At 48.7% G+C, this 27,486-nt stretch overlaps 1 protein-coding gene across 1 annotated transcript in view; it reads right to left on the reverse strand.

Annotated features, from left to right (window-relative positions):
- Positions 1–25,161, reverse strand: part of LOC138282948 (E3 ubiquitin-protein ligase TRIM39-like) — a 117,575-nt gene extending 92,414 nt beyond the window's left edge. The window contains exon 1 of the mRNA XM_069221013.1: positions 24,690–25,161. Coding sequence (XP_069077114.1) covers positions 24,690–25,106 — 417 coding nt within the window. The 5' untranslated portion in view covers positions 25,107–25,161. The remainder of the gene's footprint in view (positions 1–24,689) is intronic.
- Positions 25,162–27,486: the final 2,325 nt, after the last annotated feature.

The following is a 27,486-nucleotide window of genomic DNA, read 5'->3' on the forward strand; positions in this document are numbered from 1 at the left end:
ACAGCAACTCTGTCCAAGTGACTCCCACAGTCCAGTGACTCCAGTCCAAGTTTGGTGGAGGAAAGTCTTTGCCTCCCCACGCTAGACTGCAAAGCTGTGTACTTCGTGATTTGCAGCTGCTCTGGCTCCTGTGCACTCTTCCAGGATTTCCTTCGTGCACAGCCTAGCCTGGATCCCCAGCACTCTGTTCTGCAGTGCACAACCCTCTGAGTTGGCCTCCTACGTCGTGGGACCCTCTTTTGTAACTTCACATGGACTCTGGTTCACTATTCTTCTAAGTGCCTGTAGGGGTACTTCAGCAGGTGCTGCCTCCTTCTGTGAGGGCTCTCTGAGTTGCTAAGCACCCCCTCTGTCTCCTCCTCCAAGTGGGGACATCCTGGTCCTTCCTGGTCCTCAGCAGCACCCAAAAACCTCTACCGTGACCCTTGCAGCTAGCAAGGCTTGTTTGCAGTATTTCTGCGTGGGAACAACTCTGCAAGCTTCATCGCGACGTGGGACATCTGTCTCCCAAAGGAGAAGTTCCTAGTCCTCTTCTTTCTTGCAGAATTCCAAGCTTCTTCCATCCAGAGGCAGCTTCCTTGCACATTTATCCGGGGTTTCCTGGGCTCCTGCCCCCCGGGACACTGTCGCGACTATTGGACTTGGTCTCCTGGCCTTGCAGGTCCTCAGGTCCAGAAATCAGTTGTCAGTGCACTGCTGGTGTTTGTTGTTCTTGCAGAATCCCCCTATCACGACTATTGTGCTCTTTTGGGGTAGTAGGTGTACTTTACTTCTATGTTTCAGGGCCTTGGGGTGGGGTATCTTGGACACCCTGACTGTTTTCTTACAGTCCCAGCGACCCTCTACAAGCTCACATAGGTCAGGGGTCCATTCGTGATTTGCATTCCACTTTTGGAGTATATGGTTTGTGTTGCCCCTAAACCTATGTTATCCTATTGCAACCTATTGTAATTCTACACTGTTTGCATTACTTTTCTGACTCTTACTTACCTGATTTGGGTTTGTGTACATATAACTTGTGTATATTACTTACCTTCTTACTGAGGGTACTCACTGAGATACTTGTGGCATATTGTCATAAAAATAAAGTCCCTCTTTTTTTTAGTAACTCTGTGTATTGTGTTTTCTTATGATATTGTGCATACGATATAAGTGGTATAGTAGGAGCTTTGCATGTCTCCTAGTTCAGCCTAAGCTGCTTTGCCATAGCTACCTTCTATCAACCTAAGCTGCTAGAAACACCTTTATTCTACTAAGAAGGGATAACTGGGCCTGGCACAAGGTTTAAGTACCTTTGGTACCCACTACAAGCCAGGCCAGCCTCCTACAGTTGCCAACTGCTTTATCCTGGGGAGTGCAAAGCCACAGTCTCTCAAGTCTTTCCAGTGGGTGGTTTGCCCACTGCTTTATCCTGGGGAGTGCAAAGCTACAGTCTCTCAAGTCTTTCCAGTGGGTGGTTTGCCCACTGCTTTATCCTGGGGAGTGCAAAGTCACAGTCTTTCAAGTGGATAACAGTCTCCACTGGTTCTGGAGGGGGCTTTGTGCCTAGAGTGCTTCATCCTGCCAAGGACTGAGATAGTGGATGTATCTCTCCACTGGTTCTGGAGGGGGCTTTGTGCCCAGAGTGCTTCATCCTGCCAAGGACTGAGGTAGTGGCTGTATCTCTCCACTGATTCTGGAGGGGGCTTTGTGCCCAGAGTGCTTGATCCTGCCAAGGACTAAGGTAGTGGATGTATCTCTCTACTGGTTGTGGAGGGGGCTTTGTGCCTAGAGTGCTCGACGTGCGGTGTGGCCGGTACAATTCCCTCACCTGGGTGTGTGTGCCACGAGATTGCCGAGGTACATGATACGCCTTCCAACTGCAGGTGCAAACAGTTATGGAAGTTATGCCTCATGGAAGCTGCCCAGGGTCCAGGAACTCTCCTCCAGCCTCGGACGACTGACCACTGGGGATGGTAGCCATGTCAGCGGTGGTGCCACTGTCCGAGCACGTCGCGGGGCTGGTGGCGGTGCTTGCGGCGGTGTCTGTGGCGGCAGTTCTGGCGGCAGTGCATGGGTCAGCACCTGCTGAGGGACACAGCATGACGTCTCCTGCAGCCTCGGATGGCTGCCCGTTGGGGAAGAGGCTGGGGACTGTCGCTGAGGCTGTAGACGTGCCGGTGGCGGTGCAGGTGGCGGGGCAGCTAGCGATGTTCGCCGCCGTACAGGTTGTGTGGTCATGGACAGAAGTTGTGACACTGGTCCCTCAGTCGGTGCTACAGTGCCCTCTCCTGGCCTGCTCTTCTGCTTTTGGCCCTTCCCTACCTTTGCTGGTGCCGTAGTTGTCTTGCCACTATCCCCTTCAATTTTTGCAGAGGCCTTGGTGGCTGGTTGTTTCGGCTTCTCCCTCTGTGATGCACCTTTTTCACCTTGGCAGGTGGCAGAATGTCCTTGCCCTCACTACGTGGCACACTGGCAGCCCTGATGGGTGGCGCACTCGATGACCCCGCAGTTCCTGGCACCACTGTGCCTGGGGATTTGGTGGCTGAGGTGCTGGGCTGGGACCTGGAAAGCCTGGCCCTAGGGAAAGGACGGCGGGGGAGGTGTAGGGAAGAGGCCAATGTTAGCCAGGAAGAGTTTTTTAGACACACTGGGACGGGAAGATGGAGGGGGATTGGGAGTGGAGGAAGAGGTAGTGGTTGTAGGAGGTGTACGTCTGCTGAATTTGGGTGAAGGTGCATGAGTCTATTGTGAGGTGGATGGCTGTTGGGTGGGTGTATGCCTGCGTTTGTGTACCTTGGGAGGAGGGCTAACAGACACACTGGGAGAGGACACTGGGGATGTGTGAATGGTCATGGGGGTGGTGATTGCACATGAGCGGTGTGTGGTGATGGGCGTGCTGGTGATGGAGGTAGTGGCTGAGGCTGTAGTGCATGCAGGTGTGAGTGGAGACGAGACAGGGAGGGAGGAGGAGGATGTGGAGGGGGACACACAGTGGAGACAGTGGATGTTGGTGTGTCTGCATGGGGATGGTGCTTGTGTGAGTGCCTGTGGGATGTGTGGTGCTTATGTTTGCCATGTCCGCTCTTGTGTGTTGATGTGTGTGCATGCTGGTCTGATGGTGTGCTTGGGATATGCTGAGATACAGGGTATTGGGTCTGGGTGGAGGAAGTTGGAGGGTGTAGGCTGGACACAGGGACAATGGCTGCCATCAGTGCTGAGGCCAGAGCCTGAAATGCTCTCTGTTGGGCCGCCTGCCCAGAATGAATGCCCTCCAGGTATGCATTTGTTTGTTGCAAATGCCTGTCAACACCCTGGATGGCATTCAAAAGGGTAGATTGCCCAACAGTGAGGGATCTCAGGAGGTCAATAGCCTCCTCACTGAGGGCAGCAGGGCTGACCGGGGCAGGGCCCGAGGTGCCTGGGGCGAAGGAGATGCCCACCCTCCTGAGTGAGCTGGCACGGGACACACGCTGAGGAGCTGCTGGGAGGGCGGTGCTGGTGGGGGGGTGGCGGCTGTACCTATTGATGCGGTGGGCACAGGGGTGCCCGCCACCGCAAGGGAGCTCCCATCAGAGAAGGAGTCGCTGTCACTGGTGTATGTTCCTGTCCCCGCCATGGAGCTCCCCTCACCCTCCATCCCACTGGTGGCTTCAGAATCCGTTGCTTCACCCTCCAGGTCCAAGCGGGTTGCAGCTCCCTCCTGCTCCGGTGCCACTGCTCCTCCACCTGATGATGCTATTGCACACAAGAACAGGGAGACCACAAAAAAGGGGGGGGGAGAGACAGAAGAAAAACATGTTCAGTGCATGCAACACCACTCCTGTTGGCAAACACAACACACAGGGAGCAGCCCTCTGCACTACGCCATGCAGTAACTGTTCCTAGCAATTTCACATGCTGATGGGGTACGAGGCCTAAGCCCAATTGCTGCACACCCAGAAGTCACAGGAGCGTGACTAGGTGTAGATGGCTCTTACCACAAGTGGGGTTGGGGTGCCACATAGCCTGCCTCACAAGGAGCCTACCAAGTTCGCCCTGGCCTAGGGGAACCCACTGCCCACCTCCTCCACCCAGACACCTCGTTATGCGCGCAGAGTCAGCTGAATGAGAGTGTACTCACCCACTTGTGACTGCTGTGATCCTCAAGTGCCCATCCAACTCCCGATACACCACCGCCAGGATCCGGGACATCAGGGGGGTCATGGTGCGACAGGCACCCCTTCCATGCTGGGAGGCCATCCCCAGCTGGGCCTCTGCCGTCTTCTTGCTCCAGCAGCACAGGTCCTCCCATCTTTTACGGCAGTGGGTGCTCCGTCTGTGGTAGACCCCGAGGGTCCAGACGTCCTTGGCGATGGCACGCCAAATACCCTTCTTCTGGTGGGCGCTGACCTAGAGGAATGGTACGGGGGAAAGGAAAATACTCAGCCGTCCAGACCATCATAGTCATTGCCCACCAGTTCCCACCCATGCCCTGACACACATAAACTTACTATCCGCACATGTAGGCCTCAGCCCCCCCCCATTTTTCTTCCATCCACACCACTCAAAGCAGGCATTGCCCATGCAGCACGCTCACAGTGTACTCACCTGTTTGTCTGGAGGACCGTACAGTTGCGTGTCCTGGGGGACGTTCGCATCCACTAGTTTCTCCAACTCCTCCGAAGTGAAGGCAGGTGCCCTTTCTCCAGACACTGTAGCCATCGTCGCTTCTAGACACAGGTCACAGCAGCACTTGCAGTGTAGGTCCTCTCCTGTTGAAGGTCAGGTGTCAAGTGAGTGAACAGACAGAAAACGGCGGTCACGTCCGCGGCGGTGCATACCGTCACCCCCGGCATACATAGTCATTGGCTCCTGAAACCCATAGGGCCCAATGTTAACCAATGCAGAATTGCACCTCGGTCTTCGACCACCCACCGCAACGGTGTACAACGCCAGCGCAGTTACCTCATATCCCCTTGTCCCACCTTACAGGTCAGGCAGCCGCCATTTCAGGGGGCCACATGGCATGGAAATAAACTGCGTCACACCTACCTAGGCCGGGAATAAAGACGGATACGGCACATAGCGGATTACTAACGTTTCTGCAAATAACACATTGTGATACCTCAGTGTTGGATGACTCTCTGCCCGTTGTTCTCCTCCATAGTGCACGTCTGCTGGGGCAGGTGATGAGATGGTGGCATCCTCCGGTGTACAGACCCCTGGTGGACCTGTCGACAATGGAAGAGAGACACATAATTATCACATACAGACTTGATCATGCAACAATCCAGGAACTGTGTGCCCAGTTGGAGCCAGACCTGATGTCATCTATCCGCCATCCCACAGAGATACCCCCTCAAGTGCAGGTCCTGTCTATACTCCATTTCCTGGCCAGTGGGTCTTTTCAAACAACAGTGGCCATGGCATCAGGGATGTCACAGCCAATGTTCTCTAACGTGTTGTCCAGAGTGTTGTCTGCCCTGCTGAAACGCATGCGCAGCTACATCGTTTTCCCCAAGGTGGAGGATTTGCCCACAGTGAAAGGTCACTTCAATGCCCTGGGACATATCCCCAACATCATTGGTGCCACTGATGGTACACATGTGGCATTTGTTCCTCCCGCAGGAATGAACAGGTGTACAGAAACCGGAAGAGCTACCATTCGATGAATGTGCAGATGGTGTGTTTGGCAGACCAGTACATCTCCCATGTCAATGCCAAGTATCCTGGCTCTCTGCATGACGCTTACATTTTGAGGAATAGCACCATCCCTTATGTGATGGGGCAACTCCAGAGGCACCGTGTTTGGCTAATAGGTGAGGCCAAGATCCCAATACAGTTGACATAGGTGTCTGCGTCGAGGGTTGTCCCTAAGGGTTAGTGTGTGTCGACATTTGCAGGTGACTCTGGTTACCCCAACCTGTCATGGCTACTGACCCCAATGAGGAATCCCAGGACAAGGGCAGAGGAACTCTACAATGAGGCACATGGGCGAACTAGGAGGATAATCGAACGCACCTTCGGCCTCCTGAAGGCCAGATTCTGATGCCTCCATCTGACAGGTGGTTCCCTATACTACTCACCGAAGAAGGTGTGCCAGATAATCGTAGCCTGCCTATGCTGCACAACCTGGCTTTGCGATGCCAGGTGCCTTTTCTGCATGAGGATGGGCCAGATGGTGGTCTTGTACCAGCTGTGGAGTCTGTGGACAGTGAAGAAGAGGAGGCAGAAGAAGAGGATATCGACAACCGAAACAACATCATCATGCAATACTTCCAGTGAGACACATGTAAGAAGATGTTACTGCTTCCCACATGTCATACTATTGTTGGAGCTAGCATAAGTTTGTCATTTTCATTCAGTGGATGGACCCTGACTTGTCACTTTGACTTTCCATTTCACAGATCTGGGTCCCACTTTGTGTCCTCTGCTATGCTTACTTCTGGTCTACAGCTGTGTTACATTGGTATGTGAACAAGTAAATTGGCATTGCTATATTCCATAGATATTACAATTACACATTTGTGAAAGCACAGACCGACTCCAGATTGTTTTGTGATTGAAGTGTGTTTATTCCTGTGCAAATAAATGGAGGGGGTTGTAAAATGGGCTGGGGTGATGGTGGAGGGTGAGTCCAGTCTATTTGTTTCACAGGTGCATTGTCCAAAGGGGCATAGGAAGTAAAGCAATGGCAGTTTAAGGATGGACAGGGTGACATAGTGGGACAGAAGGGTGACATTCAGGGGGGTATTATTTCCTGGCAGAGGTCTTGGCAATGTTCTGTGTCTTGTTCCTGGATCTCAGGGACTGTTGCGGGGTGGTTCTCCATCTGCAGGGGGTGGGGTGCTGGTGGCCTATTGTTCCTGTGGCGGTGCCTCCTGTCCACTAGCGCCGGCGGAGGTGGAGGGCTGGTCATCATCCAGGCTAGTGTCAGGGGCCCGTTGGTGTGCCACTGTGTCCCTCATGGTGTTGACAAGATCTGCCAGCACCCCTGCAATGGTGACCAGGGTGGTGTTGATGGACTTCAAGTCCTCCCTGATCCCCAGGTAGTGTCCCTCCTGCAGCCGCTGGGTCTCCTGAAACTTGGCCAGTACCGTGCCCATGATATTGGAGAGTGCCTCGTGGAGAGTGGGCTCCCTGGGGCTGTCCTCCCCCTGTCTCACAGCAGTCCTCCCAGCTTCCCTGTTATCCTGTGCCTCTGTCCCCTGAACCGTGTGCCCACTGCCACTGCCCCCAGGTCCCTGATCGTCCTGTGTTAGTGGGGTTGCCTGGGTTCCTTGTAGTGGTGGACACACTGCTGATTGACGTGTCCTGGGGACAGAGGGATGGGCCCGCTGGGAGGGTGCTGTGCTGGTGTTTCCTGAGGGGGGAGGCTCTGTGGTGGTTTGTGACTGTGTCGGGGGAACCAACTGTCCCGAGGTCCCTAATGGGCCGGGCTGGTCATCTTGATCCAGGCGTGCAGAGCTGCTGTCATCACTGTGGGTCTCTTCTGTTGGGGGACTGGATGTTGCTGGCACCTCCTGTCCGGTGACATTGGTTATGGTTCCTATTGGGGGGTAAGTGCATAGTTATTGTATCTGTGTGTGCCATCTTGTGCAATGGGTGATTGACCCTCTACTCCTGTGCTTGCTTTATTGGCTTGGTCCTTGTGTGATTGGTGAGTTTGAGGCATCAGTGAGTCTCTGTAGTGAACATGCTTTGGTGATGGGTGTCCATGCATTGGTGTTACATGCAGGGCTTGGTTTTGGGATGTGTGGGTTGTGTTAGTGGGGCATCTGTGGTTTGTTGGGGTGATGGGTGTGAGGGTAAGGGTGGGAGTATGTGATGGCATGCAAGTGGGGTGTGGGGGATAAAGTAGTAAAGATATGTCTTATCAGAGTCCATTCCTCCTGCTTCTCCTGCGAGGCCCTCTGGATGCATAATTGCCAAGACTTGCTCCTCCCATGTTGTTAGTTGTGGGGAGGAGGTGGGAACCCACCGCCAGTCCTCTTTACGGCAATCTGGTGTCGGGATACCACAGAACATACCTTCCCCCGTAGGTCATTCCACCTCTTCCTGATGTCATCCCGTGTTCTTGGATGCTGTCCTACTGTGTTCACCCTGTCGACGATTCTCTGCCATAGCTCCATCTTCCTAGCAATTGATGTCTGCTGCACCTGTGATCCGAATAGCTGTGGCTCTACCCAGACGATTTCCTCCACCATGACCCTGAGCTCCTCTTCAGAAAACCTGGAGTGTCGTTGAGGTGCCATGATGTGGTGTTGGTGATGTGTGAGGTGGTGGCTGTTGTGATGTGTGAGGGGATGTGTTGGTGTGTGTTGTTTGAGGTGCGTGGATGTTGTGTAAGGGATGGTGTTGTGTATCTGTGGGTGCTGGTGTTGTTTTAGGTAGTGTCTCTCTCTGGCCTTCTTTCTAAAATTTGGTAGTAAGGGTTTGTGGGTGATGTGGGTGTGTGTTTTATATTGGATTGGGTGTGTGGGAGTGGTGTGTGTATGTGTAGCAGGTGTGTGTTTTTTTAATTGTCCAATGTGGTTGTGTTTTGTAAATGTGTGTGTATTTTGAGCGTGGCGGTGTGTACCGCCAATGGAATACCGCGGTTGAAAGACCGCCGCGTTGATTCGTGGGTCGTGATAATGTGGGCGTATTCCTGTTGGCGTGACGGTGTCGTTTTTGTTATCGCCAGTTTATCACTGACCTTTGGTGTCGCGGACTTGTGTGGGTGTCTGTATTGTGGTAGATTTCGGGATGTGGGTCATAATACCTGTAGTGGAATTCCGCGGCCGGTGCGGTATGTTGGCGATCTTCTGCACAGTGGAAAGAGGGATTTACCACCAGGGTTGTAATGAGGGCCTATTTTCCTTGCACTTGAAGCTGGGCGTATTGTGTGGGAGTCACAGACACCTCGTTATGCGCGCAGAGTCAGCTGAATGAGAGTGTACTCACCCACTTGTGACTGCTGTGATCCTCAAGTGCCCATCCAACTCCCGATACACCACCGCCAGGATCCGGGACATCAGGGGGGTCATGGTGCGACAGGCACCCCTTCCTTGCTGGGAGGCCATCCCCAGCTAGGCCTCTGCTGTCTTCTTGCTCCAGCGGCACAGGTCCTCCCATCTTTTACGGCAGTGGGTGCTCCGTCTGTGGTAGACCCCGAGGGTCCAGACGTCCTTGGCGATGGCACGCCAAATACCCTTCTTCTTGTGGGCGCTGACCTAGAGGAATGGTACGGGGGAAAGGAAAATACTCAGCCGTCCAGACCATCATAGTCATTGCCCACCAGTTCCCACCCATGCCCTGACACACATACACTCACTATCCGCACATGTAGGCCTCAGCCCCCCCCCCCATTTTTCTTCCATCCACACCACTCAAAGCAGGCATTGCCCATGCAGCACGCTCACAGTGTACTCACCTGTTTGTCTGGAGGACCGTACAGTTGCGTGTCCTGGGGGACGTTCGCATCCACTAGTTTCTCCAACTCCTCCGAAGTGAAGGCAGGTGCCCTTTCTCCAGACACTGTAGCCATCGTCGCTTCTAGACAAAGGTCACAGCAGCACTTGCAGTGTAGGTCCTCTCCTGTTGAAGGTCAGGTGTCAAGTGAGTGAACAGACAGAATACGGCGGTCACGTCCGCGGCGGTGCATACCGTCACCCCCGGCATACATAGTCATTGGCTCCTGAAACCCATAGGGCCCAATGTTAACCAATGCAGAATTGCACCGCGGTCTTCGACCACCCACCGCAACGGTGTACAACGCCAGCGCAGTTACCTCATATCCCCTTGTCCCACCTTACAGGTCAGGCAGCCGCCATTTCAGGGGGCCACATGGCATGGAAATAAACTGCGTCACACCTACCTAGGCCGGGAATAAAGACGGATACGGCACATAGCGGATTACTAACGTTTCTGCAAATAACACATTGTGATACCTCAGTGTTGGATGACTCTCTGCCCGTTGTTCTCCTCCATAGTGCACGTCTGCTGGGGCAGGTGATGAGATGGTGGCATCCTCCGGTGTACAGACCCCTGGTGGACCTGTCGACAATGGAAGAGAGACACATAATTATCACATACAGACTTGATCATGCAACAATCCTGGAACTGTGTGCCCAGTTGGAGCCAGACCTGATGTCATCTATCCGCCATCCCACAGGGATACCCCCTCTAGTGCAGGTCCTGTCTATACTCCATTTCCTGGCCAGTGGGTCTTTTCAAACAACAGTGGCCATGGCATCAGGGATGTCACAGCCAATGTTCTCTAACGTGTTGTCCAGAGTATTGTCTGCCCTGCTGAAACGCATGCGCAGCTACATCGTTTTCCCCCAGGTGGAGGATTTACCCACAGTGAAAGGTCACTTCAATGCCCTGGGACATATCCCCAACATCATTGGTGCCACTGATGGTACACATGTGGCATTTGTTCCTCCCGCAGGAATGAACAGGTGTACAGAAACCGGAAGAGCTACCATTCGATGAATGTGCAGATGGTGTGTTTGGCAGACCAGTACATCTCCCATGTCAATGCCAAGTATCCTGGCTCTCTGCATGACGCTTACATTTTGAGGAATAGCACCATCCCTTATGTGATGGGGCAACTCCAGAGGCACCGTGTTTGGCTAATAGGTGAGGCCAAGATCCCAATACAGTTGACATAGGTGTCTGCGTCGAGGGTTGTCCCTAAGGGTTAGTGTGTGTCGACATTTGCAGGTGACTCTGGTTACCCCAACCTGTCATGGCTACTGACCCCAATGAGGAATCCCAGGACAAGGGCAGAGGAACTCTACAATGAGGCACATGGGCGAACTAGGAGGATAATGGAACGCACCTTCGGTCTCCTGAAGGCCAGATTCCAATGCCTCCATCTGACAGGTGGTTCCCTATACTACTCACCGAAGAAGGTGTGCCAGATAATCGTAGCCTGCCTATGCTGCACAACCTGGCTTTGCGATGCCAGGTGCCTTTTCTGCATGAGGATGGGCCAGATGGTGGTCTTGTACCAGCTGTGGAGCCTGTGGACAGTGAAGAAGAGGAGGCAGAAGAAGAGGATATCGACAACCGTAATCAAAGAACATGTTGATTGCACAGAAGGGTGAAAACAGAGGAGAGTGAGGGTGATGGCAGAGGAGGGTGATGGCATGGTAAGAGTAAGGCAGGATAGGTTAGTGGCAACACGTTTCAGGGCTTCAAATATGACAACCAAGGAATGTCAGCAAACTGAACACTCATAAAATTGCTGCAAAAAACACAACGTTGTGAGGTAAAATTTCCATTTCAGTGCCACCTAATTTAGAATCTGATTCCACAAAATCCTGCGACTCTTCTTAATACTCATTTACTTCAACCTGCTTGTAGGAGGCTGGCCTGGTTTGTGGTGGGTATGTTTGGTACTTACACCTTATACCAGGTCCAGTTATCCCTTATTATTAGTAGATTAGTAGTGTTCTAGCAGCTTAGGCTGATAGAGGTAGCTATAACAGAGCAGCTTAGGCAGAACTAGGAGACATGCCAAGCTCGTGCAATACCACTTATAGTTACACAGTACTTATACACAGGTCAAGACAATACTCAGTGTTACCAAAAATAAAGTTATTTATTTGGGTGACACAGTACCAAAAATATCTTAGAGACACTACTCCTTCTGGAGGTAAGTATCATACACAATATATACACTAGACACCAAAATTAGACAAGTAAATAGTCATAGAACAATGCAAACAGTAGGAAATCCTATAGAATGCAATGGGAGAAAATAGGTCTAGGGGCAACACAAACAATATACTGAGAAAGTGGAATGCGAATCACGAATTCCCCTTAGACAAGTGTAGTGTGTGCAGAATCGCTGGGAGAGTAAGAATACAATAAAATAAGTAAATTACCCCACCCCAGAGCCCAGGAAAGCATGAGTAAAGTACTGTAAGTTTCCTTAGGACACACTACACTTCGTTTTGGGGATTTTGCAGCAGCCAACCAAGTCTGCAAAGAAGGTCCCATGCCACCGGATAACAACTCAGCGACTTGAGCATAACAGGAAAGAGTGCTGGGGACCTGGGCCAGGCTGTGCACGAAGGAATTTTGCAAAGAGAGCACAGAGGCCTCAGGAGGCGAAGAAGAGGCAGTACACAGGGGCACCGTCGCTTTCAGGGAAGGCAAGGTCTTAACTCCTCCAAATTTCATCCTCAGGACAGTCTATGTCGATGATGTCCACCCTCTGTGTCCTTAGGAGCATGCTCGTCGCTGTGAGTGGAGTCCCAGGGTGCCGGCTGTCATCTTGGAAGGTGCCTGCTTGGACCAGGGGAGTGACTCTGTCACTCCACAGGAGATGTCTTCGGTACTTCTGGTTCAGGATGAAGACAGGGAGTCCCCAGAGTGTGCACACCAAGGAAACTGTTGCAGCTGCTGACTGGGAGCTGAGGTTGCTGAAGAAACGTGTGTCTTGTAGACACTTTGTTGCAGTTACATCATTTCTTGGAGCAGGCTGCTGTTGATCCGAGGTCAGAAGAGTCTGAAGTTGTTGCAGAGGATTCCTGAAGGAAACTTGCAAGCAGAATCTGAAGAGAACCCACAGGAGAGACCCTAAATAGCCCTGAGAGGGGGATTGGCTACCTTATCAGCTAAGGACCTATCAGGAGCGGTCTCTGATGTCACCTGCTGGCACTGGCCACTCAGAGACCCCCAGAGTGCCCCCACACCTTGCAAAGCAAGATGGCTGAAGTCTGGGACACACTGGAGGAGCTTTGGGCACCACCCCTGGGGTGGTGATGGACAGAGAAGTGGTCACTCCCCTTTACTTTGTCCAGTTTTGTGCCAGAGCAGGGGAGAAGGGGTCCCTGAACTGGTGTAGACTGGTTTATGCAAGAAGGGCACCATCTGTGCCCTTCAAAGCATTTCCAGCGGCTGGGGGAGGCTACCCCTCCCCAGCCTGTAACACCTATTTCCAAAGGGAGGGGGTGTAGCACCCTGCTCTCAGAGGAAATGTTTTGTTTTGCCTTCCTGGGACTGGGCTGCCCAGACCCCAGGAGGGCAGAACCCTGTCTCTGAGGTGGCAGCAGCTGTAGCTGCAGTGCAAGCCTCAGAGAGCTGGTTCGGCAGTCCTCGGGGTCCATTGTGGAGCCCCCAGGATTCATGGAATTGGGTCCCCAATACCAGATTTGGAATTGGGGGACGATTCAATGATCTTAGACATGTTACATGGCCATATTCGGAGTTACCATTGTGAAGCTACATATAGGTATTGACTAATATGTAGTGCACGCTTGTAATGGTGTCCCCGCACTCACAAAGTCTGGGGAAATGGCCCTGAACTATGTGGGGGCACCTTTGCTAATGCAAGGATGCTCTCACACGTAGTAACTTTGCACCTAACCTTCAGCAAGTGAAGGTTAGACATGTAGGTGACTTATAAGTTACTTAAGTGCAGTGAAAATGGCTGTGAAATAACGTGTGCGTTATTTCACGCAGGGTGCCATAGCAGGCCTGTGCAATAGTTTGTCTGAGCTCCCTATGGGTGGCAAAAGAAATGTTGCATCCCATATAGATCTCCTGGAACCCCAATGCCCTGGGTACCTAGGTACCATACACTAGGGACTTTTAAGGGGAGTCCAGTATGCCAATTGAAATTGGTAAATTAAGTCACTGGCCTACAGTGACAAATTTAAAAGAAGAGAGAGAGCATAAGCACTGAAGTTCTGGTTAGCAGAGCCTCAGTGACACAGTTAGGCACTACACAGGAATACACATTAGGCCATAAATTATGAGCACTGGGGTCCTGTCCTGCAGTATCCCAATGAGTCAGGCAAAACCATACTGACATACAGGTAAAAATGTGGGTAACATGCCAAGGAAGATGGTACTTTCCTACACTGCTCCACATAAAATGCTATGTAAATTCAAGTTACTTTTCAACAAAATGGCGTTCAGGAGTGCCTCACTTTTGTCTTGAGTAGCAAATGTTAGCGATTTAGTTGATCATTAGAACTGTGTGCAGTGTTGCCAGATAAGGCGATTTCCCGCACAAATGGGCGAGATTTTTCCCATTTGTGTGGGAAAAACACCCCAGGCTGGCTGGACAAAAATGAGAGATACTTTCTCCTATGTGCAACTTGCTAGAGAACTTTGTTTTAATCTAGTCATGGTTTACCACCTTTGCTCAGGGGAAAATTCTGGCCATATTTTCACGTTTCAAGATTTTGTAAAGGCCTTGCCATAAGAATTATAACTTTAGATTCAACGCCCTGCAAAAGCATTGTTAATTTTCATCATGGTTTTCCTCTCTTCGTTCCAGTTATCGGTCAGACATGATTAAGGCAGCTCTAGAACATATTTTAAAGTGCCTTTGTGTTATATTTATTATTAGATGTATATGCTGCTAAGAGGAAAAATATTGTCTTTTCTTCATTTTGCTAATTTTTCTGCCTCAATGAGATGTATGCAAACTGAAAGGCATAGCATTAGGCCTTTTATTTTTTCATCAAGCTTTTGTTACTCCAAGGATAATAACAAGGGTTTTTTGGGTAGCAATACAGTCTAATTAACACAGGCAGCTACTGCATTATGTTCTAATCTCCACTTTGTGTTTCTCCATACCAAGTACTCTTAATTAGTGCCTAATGTGAGCTGGTGGTTGCTGGATGGGTCCACTGGCACATGATTTTGGGGACCGTCTCTTTTTTTTCCTCTTCAGATATTGACTGCTAGCAAGATAGATAAAACACACCAACTGGAAAGAAGGAGAAAGATGGAAAAACTGTCACAAAAGGAGAAAGCAGGGGCTGGCCAAAAAGAAATAAAGAAGCAGCAGTATCAGCAGGATGATTACGAGTTTGGGGGTTAGAAATACCTTTCGAGTGGTTGGAAATCAGACAGTAGGTACACCCACCGGTATTCCCTTTGGTGTGAGTGTGACTACAAGGGATACCCTCCCTCCCGCAACTCCCAGACCAGAGGCAAATCGCCTTATCCTTCGGGACCTACCATAATATGATCAAACAATTCAGCTAGGCCTATTACTCTATTTTTTACCACCCACCAATCATGCTACAAAGCATTCATCCCTAGGGGATCCATGACCCTGATGAATGCCCCTGACCTTCCAGCACGTAGAGAGGGCAGAGACATGTTGGTCCTTGTTTTTTAGACTTCGTGAGTCATTAATCTCAACTGAGTCCCGAACATAAGTTTTAACCTTACCTACATACACCTCTATTAAAGTATCCTACTAACCGTGACAGGTGACGTGTAAGGTAATTTTATTCACACCCCATATGGATCCCTGTAAAATATCCAGTTAGATTTATTTCAGCACCCCCTCTGTAGTTCCTTTAACAACGAGGTTGAGTCCGCCCAGGTAGTACTATCTTACCTGGATGGGGCTAGGTGGTCAAATGATGAAGCATGACACTATTATGTGTGTGAGACCACCTAGTCCATAAAAGGAACTCCCTCTTGTAGATACAGCCACTACCTCAGACATTCTATACTCAGCCTTTCACCCAGCAATTACGCGCTGAGCCAGCGCCTCTAGTTTAGGGTTCACTAATCCAGTTCACCCTTACCTATCACCCCACACCTTCAGTGGTATATGGTCAGAAATACCCGACTGCCAAACTCCCGATGAGGAAGCTGTCACGGTGCTGGAGATCTCCCCACCAGCCCCATTACGGGTTTTCCACTGGGCTGACTAGTGGAAACCAATGTTCCGGATGGTCAGCCCTGTGGAAAACGTGCTGTGGCATTGGACTGCCATTGCACAGGGGTCTCCCTAGCACCTGCTGAGCAGACAGTGCGTATTCCAAGGGTGCTGGGGAAGGGGGCCCTGCACTGCCCACGGCAATGTCGTGAGCAGTGCAGGGGCCCCTTGTGGCCCCCAAGCACTTGTTCTCCACCAGCCTTTTCATGGCGGTTCAATCGACATGAAAAGGCTAGCGGAGAGCATGGCTGTACTCAGCACTTCGGCACTGACTTCAGCACCGCCGTGGCTGATTACAACCACGGCCGTCATCACCCCAGGGGATCAGTGATCTTTGGCGGAGACGGAGGTCTATTGGTGGCACCAACCGCCAATCTTGTAATGTGGTGGTCGCACCACCACAGTCGCAGCGGTCCAACCTCCACCGCAGGTCTGGCGGTCTTCAGACAGCCAGACTCATAATCGGGCTCTCATTCTTTTAAAAATTAAGCACTGCTCTTAACATAACAGTCATTACATTATGTAAAAATCTGTGGTACTTTGATTTATACACACATTTTAATGTGTCTGTATAATATGTTTGTGTGATGTAAAGTGCTCTGACACCCTACATTAGGATGACTAGCACTATAAAATAAATTGAATAAAAAATACATTTATAAGTGGCATTTATATCATTAGGGTAATTACTCACTCCGACATACATTTGACATTCTTGCAGTACAAGCATACCTCTTACATAAAGGGGATAAACATAGTCACAAACCTCTCTCCACTTATAGTGTTACTTAACCCCTTCGGTGCCACGTCCGCAATGGTTACGTCCAGTGGCACATCACTGCTATGTCACGGACATAACCATTATGTCCTGGCACTGGCCTGCAGGGGCAGCGCTAGCACTCCCCCATGGGGGGCACATACCTGTTGGCCATTTCTGCCACCCTTGGGGGCAGATCAGCCTATTTTGTTTAGGCCCATCTGGACAAATACAATTAGATACCAGGGAGTTTTCTTGTTTTGTTTTTTGTGTGTGGTGGTTGGACCCTTGGGTAAGGGTTGCTTCCCAAAGGGAGGCATAGTATTGATGGTCTTTTCTGCCCCCCTTTGGAGCAGATTGGACCATTTTATTTAGGCCCATCTACACCCAAGAGAGCAGAAGCCACTAAGGCACCAGGGATTGCTAGTTTGTTTTTTTGTGTGGGGGGACGGCCCCTTGGGTAAGGGTCACCTCCCCAAAAGGGGCACATAACTGTTGGCCATTTTGTTTTAGACCCATCTACCCCTAAGTGGGGCAGAAACCACTAGACACCAGGGGAAATGTCTAAATGTTTGGTGGCGGGGTTTGTCGACAAGCGAAGTATTTGCATTTGTGATTATAATGTTTAATTTCTCCTTTTTGTTCTATTTCAAAGCTTTTAATGCCTTAGCTCTGACTTCTTGAAGTTTCGGCAGTGGTTGCCCTGCAGTTTGCATAGTTGCATGTTTTGGGCAAGAAAAAACTATTTACTCCAAATGAGTATCGTTGCCATGCATGAATGACTTTTTTGCAAATGGTGTAGTGAAAGCAGGATTGTGTGTGAAATTGTCCTTAGATTTGTGCACAATGATATTTGTATTGTCTTATGTGTAATTTTCTTTTCTTTTTTCTTTTAGTGGGATATCATTGGTACTTGCTGTGTCTGTGAAGAGTAGTTGCTGGTGAGTCTAGCTTTTTCAGGTAAGGGAGTGGTATAGCTTTTCAGTACATAACTCTTATTTTACACAGTGTTGGTTTTTGTTGGCACATTTGTCAAGTTACTTTTCTTAGGAAGATCATGGCTAGCTGCAGGATGACTGCTCAGCAGGTCGTTGGTATGCTTTTTGAGTCTTCTTCTGACCATGATTATGAGACTGACTCTGCATCTGAGGCAGAGGAGGAAGTGCAAGATTCTGGCAGTGAATTGATTGTCCTAGAGGAATCATCTGATGATGGAGCCACTCTCAGTGTGGATGAAGTGCCTATTTTAGAGGAGGACACTGATGTGCAAATAGTGCAGCAGCCTGGGGCTGAAAAGCTTCCCATTGGAAGACCTGAACTCTGGGTTGCCCCAAACATGGAGCAGCCAGAATTGCCTGCCTTTACTGGTCTCCTGGGGTGTAGAGTGAATACGGAAAACTTTTTGCCTATCAATTTCTTTCAGTTGTTTATGCACAATGTATTTTTGGAACAGATTGTTGAGCAGACTAATTTGTATGCTGAACAGTATTTGAAGGACAACGGTGCCAGACTTGGGCCACACTCTAAAGCTAGCCGGTGGATCCCACAAATGTGGAAGAGTTTATGGGTCACTGTCTTCATATTGATCTACTAGTCTCTTGATGGCAATGGCTATATTTCCTCATACCATGAGTCGTAATTGTCGCTTTTGCTTCTTCTTCGGATGCTGCATTTTGTTGATAATGCTTTAGCGTTGCCACAAGATCACTCTGATTCTGACCGTCTTTTTAAGATTTGGCCTGTCCTTGATCACTTTGTAGATCGGTTTTCAGAGAGCTATGTTCCAGGGAAAGAAATAGGTGTGGACGAGTCTTTGGTCCTGTTCAAGGGCCGTTTAGGTTTTAGGCAGTACATTCCTAGCAAGAGGGCACGTTATGGAATTAAGATGTAGATGCTGTCTGAAAGTAGTACAGGATATGTTTATAATTTCCAGGTCTACACTGGTAGGGATTCCAGTATTGACTCCCCCTGGTTGTCTGTCCACTTTTGGAGTTAATGAGAAAATTGTGTGGGAATTTGGTAGACGTCTGTGTAACAAAGGTCATCATTTGTACCTAGATAACTTCTACACTGGATTGCAGTTGTTCAAGGAATTGTTCAAAGTGGACACCGTTGCTTGTGGCAACCGTATAGGCTATCCAAGGGATCTTGTATTTAAAAAACTTGACAGGGGACAGTGCAGTGCCTTGTGTAATGATGAGCTGCTAACTGTGAAGTTTGCATACAGGAGGGATGTCTACTTGCTGACTACCATCCATGATGAGCGAACCTCCCCTGTGACTGTTTGGGGTCAAGCTGCTGAAGCGCACAAACCTGTGTGCATTTTAGACTACAATAAGCACATGGGTGGTGTAGATAGAGCAGATCAAAGGTTAAAGCCTTACACTGCTTTTTGTAAGGCTTACGCTTGGTATACAAAGTTGGCTATACATCTCTTCCATTTAGCAACTTTTAATGCTTTTATTGTGTTCAAGGATTGTTCCCCTAAGTCAAAGATGACATTTGTTAAATTTCAGGAGTCTGTGATAGAGAGCCTTGTTGTGGTGGGACAGGCAAGAGTTCCTAGAGAAGCAGTGGTGGAGGATGTGGCTAGATTGAAAGATCGCAGCTTTCCTGATCACATTCCACGACGCCTAAAAAATACTTTCCAGCTAAGAAATGTAGAGTCTGTGCCCAAATAGGTATCTGGAGGGAGACTCGTATGTACTGCCCCGATTCTCCTCCTTAGCCTGGGCTGTGTGTGAAAAGAATTAATGGGAACTACCCTGAGCATAAATGTAAACTGTCTGTTCTATATTGTTGTACATTCCTTGCTCATTTTCACGGTTGGCATTACTATCATGTATTTAGTTAGAGCTTTTATGTTTGTAGTTTTGTACTTATTTATAATTAGTTAGTGTTTTCTTTTTTGTTAAAAAAAGTGATGGCGGTGTGGGTGGAGTGGTGCATGGCTGGTGGTGTGCATGGAGTGGCATTTGGCTGGCGGTATGCATGGAGGGGCGCTTGGCTGGCAGTATTCATGGAGTGGTGCTTGGCTGGCGGTGTGCGTGGAGTGGCGCTTGGGTGGTAGTGTGCGTGAAGTGGCGCTTGGCTGGTGGTATGCGTTGAGTGTCGCCTGGCTGGCAGTGTGCGTGGATTGGCGCTTGGCTGGCAGTGTGCGTGGAGTGGCGATTAGCTGGCGGTGTGCGTGGGGTGGCGCTTTCCTGGCAGGGTGCTTGGGGTGGAGCTTGCCTGGCAGGGGGTGGGAGTTGGCGCTTGCCTGGCAGTGTGTTTGAGCTGGCGCTTGGCTGGCTGTGTAAATAGTGACTTGCTGTTGGCCACTACAACACACTGCTAGCCAAACTCAAGTTCACAGACTGCCAGCTGGTGTGATTGCTGTGTCAGGCATGTGGACGTATGAAAGTGATGGGCCCTTGCATGGCGCTGTCTGTTGATGTGAGTGTTTTAATGTGCTGGGGCTGCGGCTGGCGGTGTGAATGGTCTTGTACATGTCATGTATGAAAGGTGTGTGAAGGGACTGTAAAGCGGTTGGTGCCTTGACGTGGCTTTACAGCTCATGAGCTGTGAGACATTGGTTCAGTTTTGTGGCCTTTCGGTTAGTAACAGTGCATTTCATTTTTCTGAAATCTCTTGTTAATAAAATTTAATTAATTGAACCATCACTCACCCTTGTGCCAAATCCAACCATTACGTGTTTGGTAAAATAAAAAATCCGCTCCTCTGTATTCAGGTGTCGAAGCACACCTGTGACATGGTAGGTGTCTCGGTTGGGACCCCAATGATGAAGAATGCCACCAACTAGGTTGGTGGATGAGGGGTCTTTTTAACATAACCTAAGGTCATTTATTTTCACAATTTGAGTGTTTGGAACATTAGAGAAATAAGAGTCTTGGTAGCGTGCTCGCTCCTTCTCTAGGGAAAAAGTACCAGCTCTAGTTAAGTTTGAAAACTAGACAACCAGTGGAGTAAAGCGTGCCTCATGTGATCCCAACAAGTTTCTTAGCCACAATGCCCTATAAACTTAAAACTGTGACTAAAATCGCACATTTTTCTTGCATTTTTGTACCATATTCTTCCAGAAGCAAAAATAAACCAGAAACTTCCTACCACCCACCGTTCCCCCCCGGTCTCCTGATAAAAATGCTGCCTCTCTTGTGTGTGTGGGCCAAGTGCTCACGACAGGGAAGGGGCCAAAGCACAATGTGGACACATCAAAATGATCTATTACAAAACTACCTGTTTTTGCAGGGGGGGGGGGCACCTGCGTTTTTGGTCCTGGGCGCTTCGGTCATCTAGGTAAACCTACCAAACCTAGCCATATTTAAAAACTAGACACCCGGTGGAGTCCAGGGAGGTGTGGCTTGCATGGATCCCCCAACATTTTCTTACCCAGACTCCTCTGCAAACCTCAAAATGTGCTTAAAAAAGTGAGGTACCATTTTAATCAGGAGACATGGGGAAATGCTAGTTGGCAGGAAGTTTGTGGCTACCCTCAAATTTCAGAACTTTCCATCACCGAAATGTGAGGAAAAAGTGTTTTTTTGCCAAATGTTGCGGTTTGCAAAGGATTCTGGGTAACAGAACCTGGTGAGAGCCCCACAAGTCACCCCATCCTGGGTTCCCCTAGGTGTCTAGTTTTAAAAAATGCGCAGATTTGGTGGGTTTCCCTAAGTGCCGGCTGAGCTACAGCCTAAAATCCATAACTAGGCACTTTCCCAAAACACATCAACTTTCAAAGTAAAAATTTGATGTTTCCATGTTGCGTTTTGGGGCGTTTCCTGTCGCAGGCCTACCTACACAAGTGAGGTACCATTTTTTATCAGGAGAGGTGGGGGAATGCTGGGTGGAAGGAAGTTTGTGGCTCCCCTCAGATTCCAGAACTTTGCAGCACCAAAATGTGAGCAAAAAGTGGGGTTTTCTGGCCACATTTTGAGGTTTGCAAAGGATTATGGTTAACAGAACCCAGTGAGAGCCCCACAAGTCACCCCATCCTGGATTCCTCTAGGTATCAAGTTTTCATAAAATACACAGGTTTGGTAGGTTTCTCTAGGTGCCGGCTGAGCTAGAGGCCAAAATCCTCAGCTAGGCAATTTGCAAACAACAGGTCAGTTTTCATTAGAAAAATGTGATGTGTCCACGTTGTGTTTTGGGGCATTTCCTGTTACTTTCTGTAGAAAAACCTTAAAGAATCTAAACAAATGACCCCTTGTCGAATTTAGAATTTTGCCCACTTTTCAGTAATGTTTAGCTGTCCAGGAACCACCATTGTTTTCACACCCATTTCTGTCATTAACTGGAAGGAGGCTGAAAGCACAATTTTTTTTACAAATAAGGTATGTCCCAGTAAAATGCCAAAACTGTGTTGAAAAATGTGGTTTTCTGATTCAGGTCTGCCTGTTCCTGAAAGCTGGGAGGATGGTTATTTTAGCACCGCAAACGCTTTGTTGATGCTATTTGCAGGGAAAGAACACACATGCTTTCTTCTACAGCATTTTGTCCCCATTTTTCACCACAAAACCCACATTTTAGCTGTATTTTGGCTAATTTCTTGGTCTCCTCCAGGGGAATCAATAATCTCTGGGTACCTTTAGAATCCCTAGGATGTTGGAAAAAAAGGACGCAAATTTTGTGTGGATAGCTTATGTGGACAAAAAAGGTATGAAGGCCTAAGCTCAAACTACCCCAAATAGCCCAAAAAACAAACTTGGCACAGGAGGAGGAAAAGGCCTAGCTGCGAAGGGGTTAAGCACCTATGAAGTAATAACAGGCTGAGTGGCTGTTCACCTCTATTTCATAAATATTTAGCTTTTAGGCTCCAGATATCACTGAAACAGGGACGGATTCCAACAAAAGGAGTGCTGATGGACCATTAAGTGAGGCCATTATTTTGGGCCCTGATGGAAGTGAGAATAAGAAACACCTACAGATTGCTGCTCCCAAAAGAAAGTAGACAATGTGTGGCTGCTGCTGAATGCATTACGTTGTCTGCCAATTAGATTGGGAACAATTCAGCTTATTTCACTGATGCTGGCCCCAATTTTGGAGCTAGCTCAATAGCAGCCGGGTTCCCCTCATTTCCTGCATTGATTAAAAGAAAAATGTACATAAGGAATGAGTGTAAACTGATGCTGAAGAGATAAGAAGTGATGTGGGGTATGCAAAAAGGAGGATTTCAGAAAGATGTACAGATAAGAGGGGCCATGTAGTCCTTCCCTTACTTCACCCAGATGGGCATGCAAAATTGGTCATGATCCAGCATCCTGTTGCACACATGTAGTACTGCTTTCTTTTCCAGATATGTGATCATTGATTTGTGAACTCTGCAGAGGTTTCAAGGATTGCATGTGCATTTAGTCGAAACACTTCAATGACCCACGACAGTCACTGTGAAAAACTACTACTGCCTTCCAACTCTGGACTCTATGTTGTCTCATCAGGAGCACCCACCTAAAATCTGAACTTTACCAGACACAGACTCATGCGACTCAGTTCTGAATATATGCTAAATAATTGTCATAGGTTGCATGAAAATAAAACTACAGAAACACAACATCTGGAAAAAGCAAACCGTTTTATGGATAAGGTTAAGCATGTGAAATGTAAACAGGGACTGCTTTGCTGCCATGGATTATCTGTTTTTTACAGTTATTGTTGAGAAATGTATTTGTGCTTTTGCCTTTAGAGTTGAGAACATGAATGTAGGTATCCATTTGAAAGTCAGTTTTAGCACCCATGCAGCCTAAATTCCATTATGGGTGATAGGTATAGAGGAGGCTCATGAGATTTCTTAGGTCAGTGGTTGTTTGACAGCAATACAGCCCAAATTATGAAATGTAATGGATTGGGATGAGACAAGAGGAATGATGACAGTGTCAGCCCCTTGAGACCCTCACAGGGAGTAGTTTGCTTTACAAATACTCTGATTGACTGATGGATTGACCGTGTCAGCAGTGTTGAGGGAGCATCAGTTTCCAGATTTGGGGGAGAAGCTGTTGCTGTATGTTCTTCAAAAAGGAGACTTTTAAAAACCAACCAAACACATTTGCTTCATGGCAAGTCTGAAAGTTTTAGCCTAGTTTTGGCTACAGCACGAAGGCAACAACACACACCCTGTATAACATTTAGTGCCAGTGTAATGAAGTGGAGGCATGGAAGGGAATTGGTGGGTGTAAGTTAAAGTCTCCTTCTGGCCTTTTCAGTACATTTAACCGAAGGGGTGTGGGCTTCTTATTTTACAGTGGTGACCCTCGCAGCTCTTAAATGAGACACTTCTTCTTCCAGTCTTTAAGTTTTCAAATGATTGCTTCATATTTAAGCACACTTGTTTCTTCTCCGCCTCAATGTTTATTTCTATTGCTGTCCCAGATTGCCATGAATGCCTTGTAAAATAAGCTTTTTGTTTAAATATCTTCAGACAAATAGATATAATAATGCAAACCTTGCCAGACAATTCATGCCAGGTCAGTTCGTTATACATGTATCATTGCGTGGTGTTCATCCATTCAACATTCATTTTTGGAGCCACTTGCTGAAATAGCTTTGATGTTCCCACTCAGATTTCATTAACGGTTGATTGTAATCTGCTCTTGTAGATTTAATTCATGAGTGCCAGATTCAAGTTTGGATTTGTAGTGACAGAATGGCCAATTACAGGGTCACAGTGGGGCGTGGTTTCCAAAATGAGTGTTTTTAATAGAAGTTTGGCATGATTGCAGAAGTCCATTGGTGCCCATTATACTCCCTCCAACTACATGTACATTGAATAGACTTTAGAATTATTGTTGAAATGCTTTCTGAAAACAAATTTTGCGTAAATTGAGAGTTGGGTTTTTGGGCTGGGTTTTGGGCTCATACTGTTCTGCTTATACTTGGACAGATTTGGATGGGTCTCAAAGTCTGTCAACAGTGTCACTAATGTGCTACAAATGATCACTTGGGAGCCAATAGACAGGCTGCTGCAAACACATCCAAGAAGACCTTGGGAGTCTGATAAAAGTTTATTGAGTAATAGGCCGAATTTACTAATGTCTGCAATCCTGACTTCATTGTGCCAACTTCAGAAGGAGGCTTCGCTTATTAGGTTGGTTGAGCTAAATTGATCAATGTACAATAAGGGATAGAAAATAGCGGTTCATTTAAAATATTTGTGAATGTGCAATTATGGTAATTCTTTAGTAAACTTTAAGCAAGTGTGCAATGAAAATCACAAAAGTTCGGTTATGTGTATGTGGAAAGCACACTATCGCCCTCAAGGGTATCCAGCGGTGACTCAGTTCCTCTTACCTTGTACTCCTGCTTGGCCTCATTGACGGGGGTCACACGGTGCCGTCTGTGTGCCCGGGACTCTCTACACACCACACACAGGAGTGCACCGTCAGTTTCACAGAAGAGCTGCAGCCTCTCCCCGTGATCCTCACACAGAACTTCTGTGGCAAGACCTCTGGGCGCTATATCCAGTCTTTTCACCATTTCTGCCATATTTCCTAATCTCTTATTCAGCTTCAGTTCTTTCTCCAGGTCCATCCTCTCTCTGCATTCCGGGCAGCATTTCTCTAAGTCCTGGCTGGCCTTGAATCTTGTGATGCAGGAGAGGCAGAAGCTGTGTCCGCAGTCCAAGGTCACGGGGTCAGTGAACAGCTCCCTGCAGATGGAGCAGGTGGCCTCTTCTAAGAACGCGGCCCTGGGGTCTGCAGCGGCCATGTCTGTCCTGAGCTGTGCCAAGCTCCTTTCACTTACATTTGCCTTCACTATTTGAGAGAGGTGTGAACGGTGCATGCGTGGAATGTAGTAGAACCGGACAAACTGCGGGACACAGTCACAGGTTAGTTGTGTTGGTCCTTTTGTGAGCAGTTCTGTGCAGTTGAGGTTGTGGAATCCTCCCCAAGTAGCACACTTCCTGTTTCTGCCTGTTCTGCTGGTCGATGCCCTCAGTTGTGAGTCCAGCGCCTCCCTAACAAGACTTCCAGGCACCTAGCAGCTCTAGGAGGCCAGACAGAAATGTAGTGATGTTCGGGTTAGAGTCAGAGTTTATCGAGGCAGAGCACTGTGCCTTAGCACGCATGTAAGCGGGTCAAGTTTCTGATAATATGTTGCCACTATTCCCCAGCAGGTGTGTGAAGAGGCTTTTTTTAGGTGAGAGATTAGAACTGTGCCCTTGCAGGCGTGTAAAGGGACAGTTTCTCACGATAGATAGGCACTGTGCCCTAGCAGGCGCACGAGGAGGCAGTTTCTGGCACCCGGCGAGATAACAGCCTTGCTTGTGGGCACTTGGTGGTGTTTATAGGCTCTCTGTCTCGGCATGGAGCTGGTTTCTGTAGGAAGGGGGGCCACAAGAACCAGGTCTCACCCCAGAATACTGCCCGACCCTTCCTCAGTGTCTAGAGGTCGCAGTGCATTCCTAGGGGGTGTGATCCCTCCACTGACTGTGGATCCAGCACTGAACTTTGTTCAGAGTCTTGTGCCTGACGTACCTCTGTAGGAGCTGTGCACCCCCTCTTTAGCTTCAGCTGAAGAGTAACAGAGACCACTAGGATCCGCCAACCAGGACCACCCGAAGCCTGTCCTGCACTGGATGGAGGTCGGTGACTCCCTTAGAGGCCCCAGGAGTAGAATGTTCTTCAAATAGATATGAAAAAATAAACCAACTCTCATAGATTTCAGAAAAAGCATCAATCCTACCTCCTTTCTAGCTATCAAAGTCCACCAGCCTTTTATTTACTCCTGTATTTACTCCTTTTCTCCAGGCTTGGTGCCCGGAGGTCATTTGGTTTGTAAAGTGTTCTGTATGAATATATAAATAGGTTACCTGATCCCCCCACCCTCCTGGCCTTGACTAGGTTGAGACAATGCTCACCTGGTTTCTCACACCAGCTGTTCCACACAAAGGTGGGCCTCGTTTGCCATCTCCCTCCTCCATAGCCCCTGCACAAGGCACTACCTGGGACCTGATGCACGTGGTGTGTGAGACCTTATATGTGTACGTTTAAAAGCTCTGGTGACCCATATGTGCCGCGGCTGCCATCAACAGATGGCACCTTAGTCCGCACCTCAGAGGGCCTCCTACAGCATGGGTGTCAGCAGGGAATCCATCCAGGGGGAATAGGGGATACTGACTTCTAACCTCTTAAGAGTCTCCCCAAGCTCCCATTCTGCTTCTAAGCATACTAACCTATAGACACACTTTAAGTGCCTAGAAGCCTGTCTTTAATATTGAGCCTTCAGAGAGCTCACCTCTGAAGAGTGCTTCAGATGATTTGGGTCTGCCAGCCTCTAAGCACACTCTCAATTGGGCCATAGGTGATGCCAGAAGCACCTCTTTAGCAATGTGCCGTCGGAGAGGTAACCTCTGAAGAGTGCTGTCCAAGATCCCAGTCTGCCTCTAAGTACACTTTCCCATAGATACTGTAAGCGCCGAGAAGCCTTTTGTTAACACTGCACCCTTAGGGGGGGCACATCAGAAGGGGTGATTTGAGACGACCTCTAAGCACACTGTCCTATAGGTTCACTCCTAAGTGCCTAGAAGTCTTTCTTTGAGATTGTGCCTTCGGAGAGATGACCTCTAAAGAGTGCTATCCATGATTTGAGTCGGTCTCTAAAATCACTTTAAGTGCCTAAAAGCCTGTCTTCAACATTGTGCTCTCAGAGAGGTTACGTCTGAAGACAGCTCCCCATGATTCGGGTCTACCTTTAAGAACACTCGTACTTGACTTATGGACATAGCCCTAAGGGGCTAGAAGCCTGTTTTTTAACATTATGCCTCAAGTAAATGATCTCCGATAAGTATTCTCCATGATTGGAATCTAGCTCTAGCTTCTCTCACTGTTGGCCTCTAGGCACAATTTTAGCTGGAATAATGTCCAGTAATACTACCTCCTCAGATAGGAGCACTCTTCGGTGGCCTTGCGCACATTGATAGGTACCCAGAAGCTTGTCGTTCAGTATTTTCCCAGTTTGTTTACCTACACTCAGCCTCTCTCTCTCTATCGTCCTGCACCACAATGGTGCACATCTGTAAGTGCATAGAAGCACATCTGTGATACCTCCACCCTTAGTGGGGAAGCTGCAGGTCTGTGGTAGCTCA

The sequence above is a fragment of the Pleurodeles waltl genome, chromosome 2_2 (genome assembly GCF_031143425.1).
Source record: "Pleurodeles waltl isolate 20211129_DDA chromosome 2_2, aPleWal1.hap1.20221129, whole genome shotgun sequence".
Classification (NCBI taxonomy): Eukaryota; Metazoa; Chordata; class Amphibia; order Caudata; family Salamandridae; genus Pleurodeles; species Pleurodeles waltl.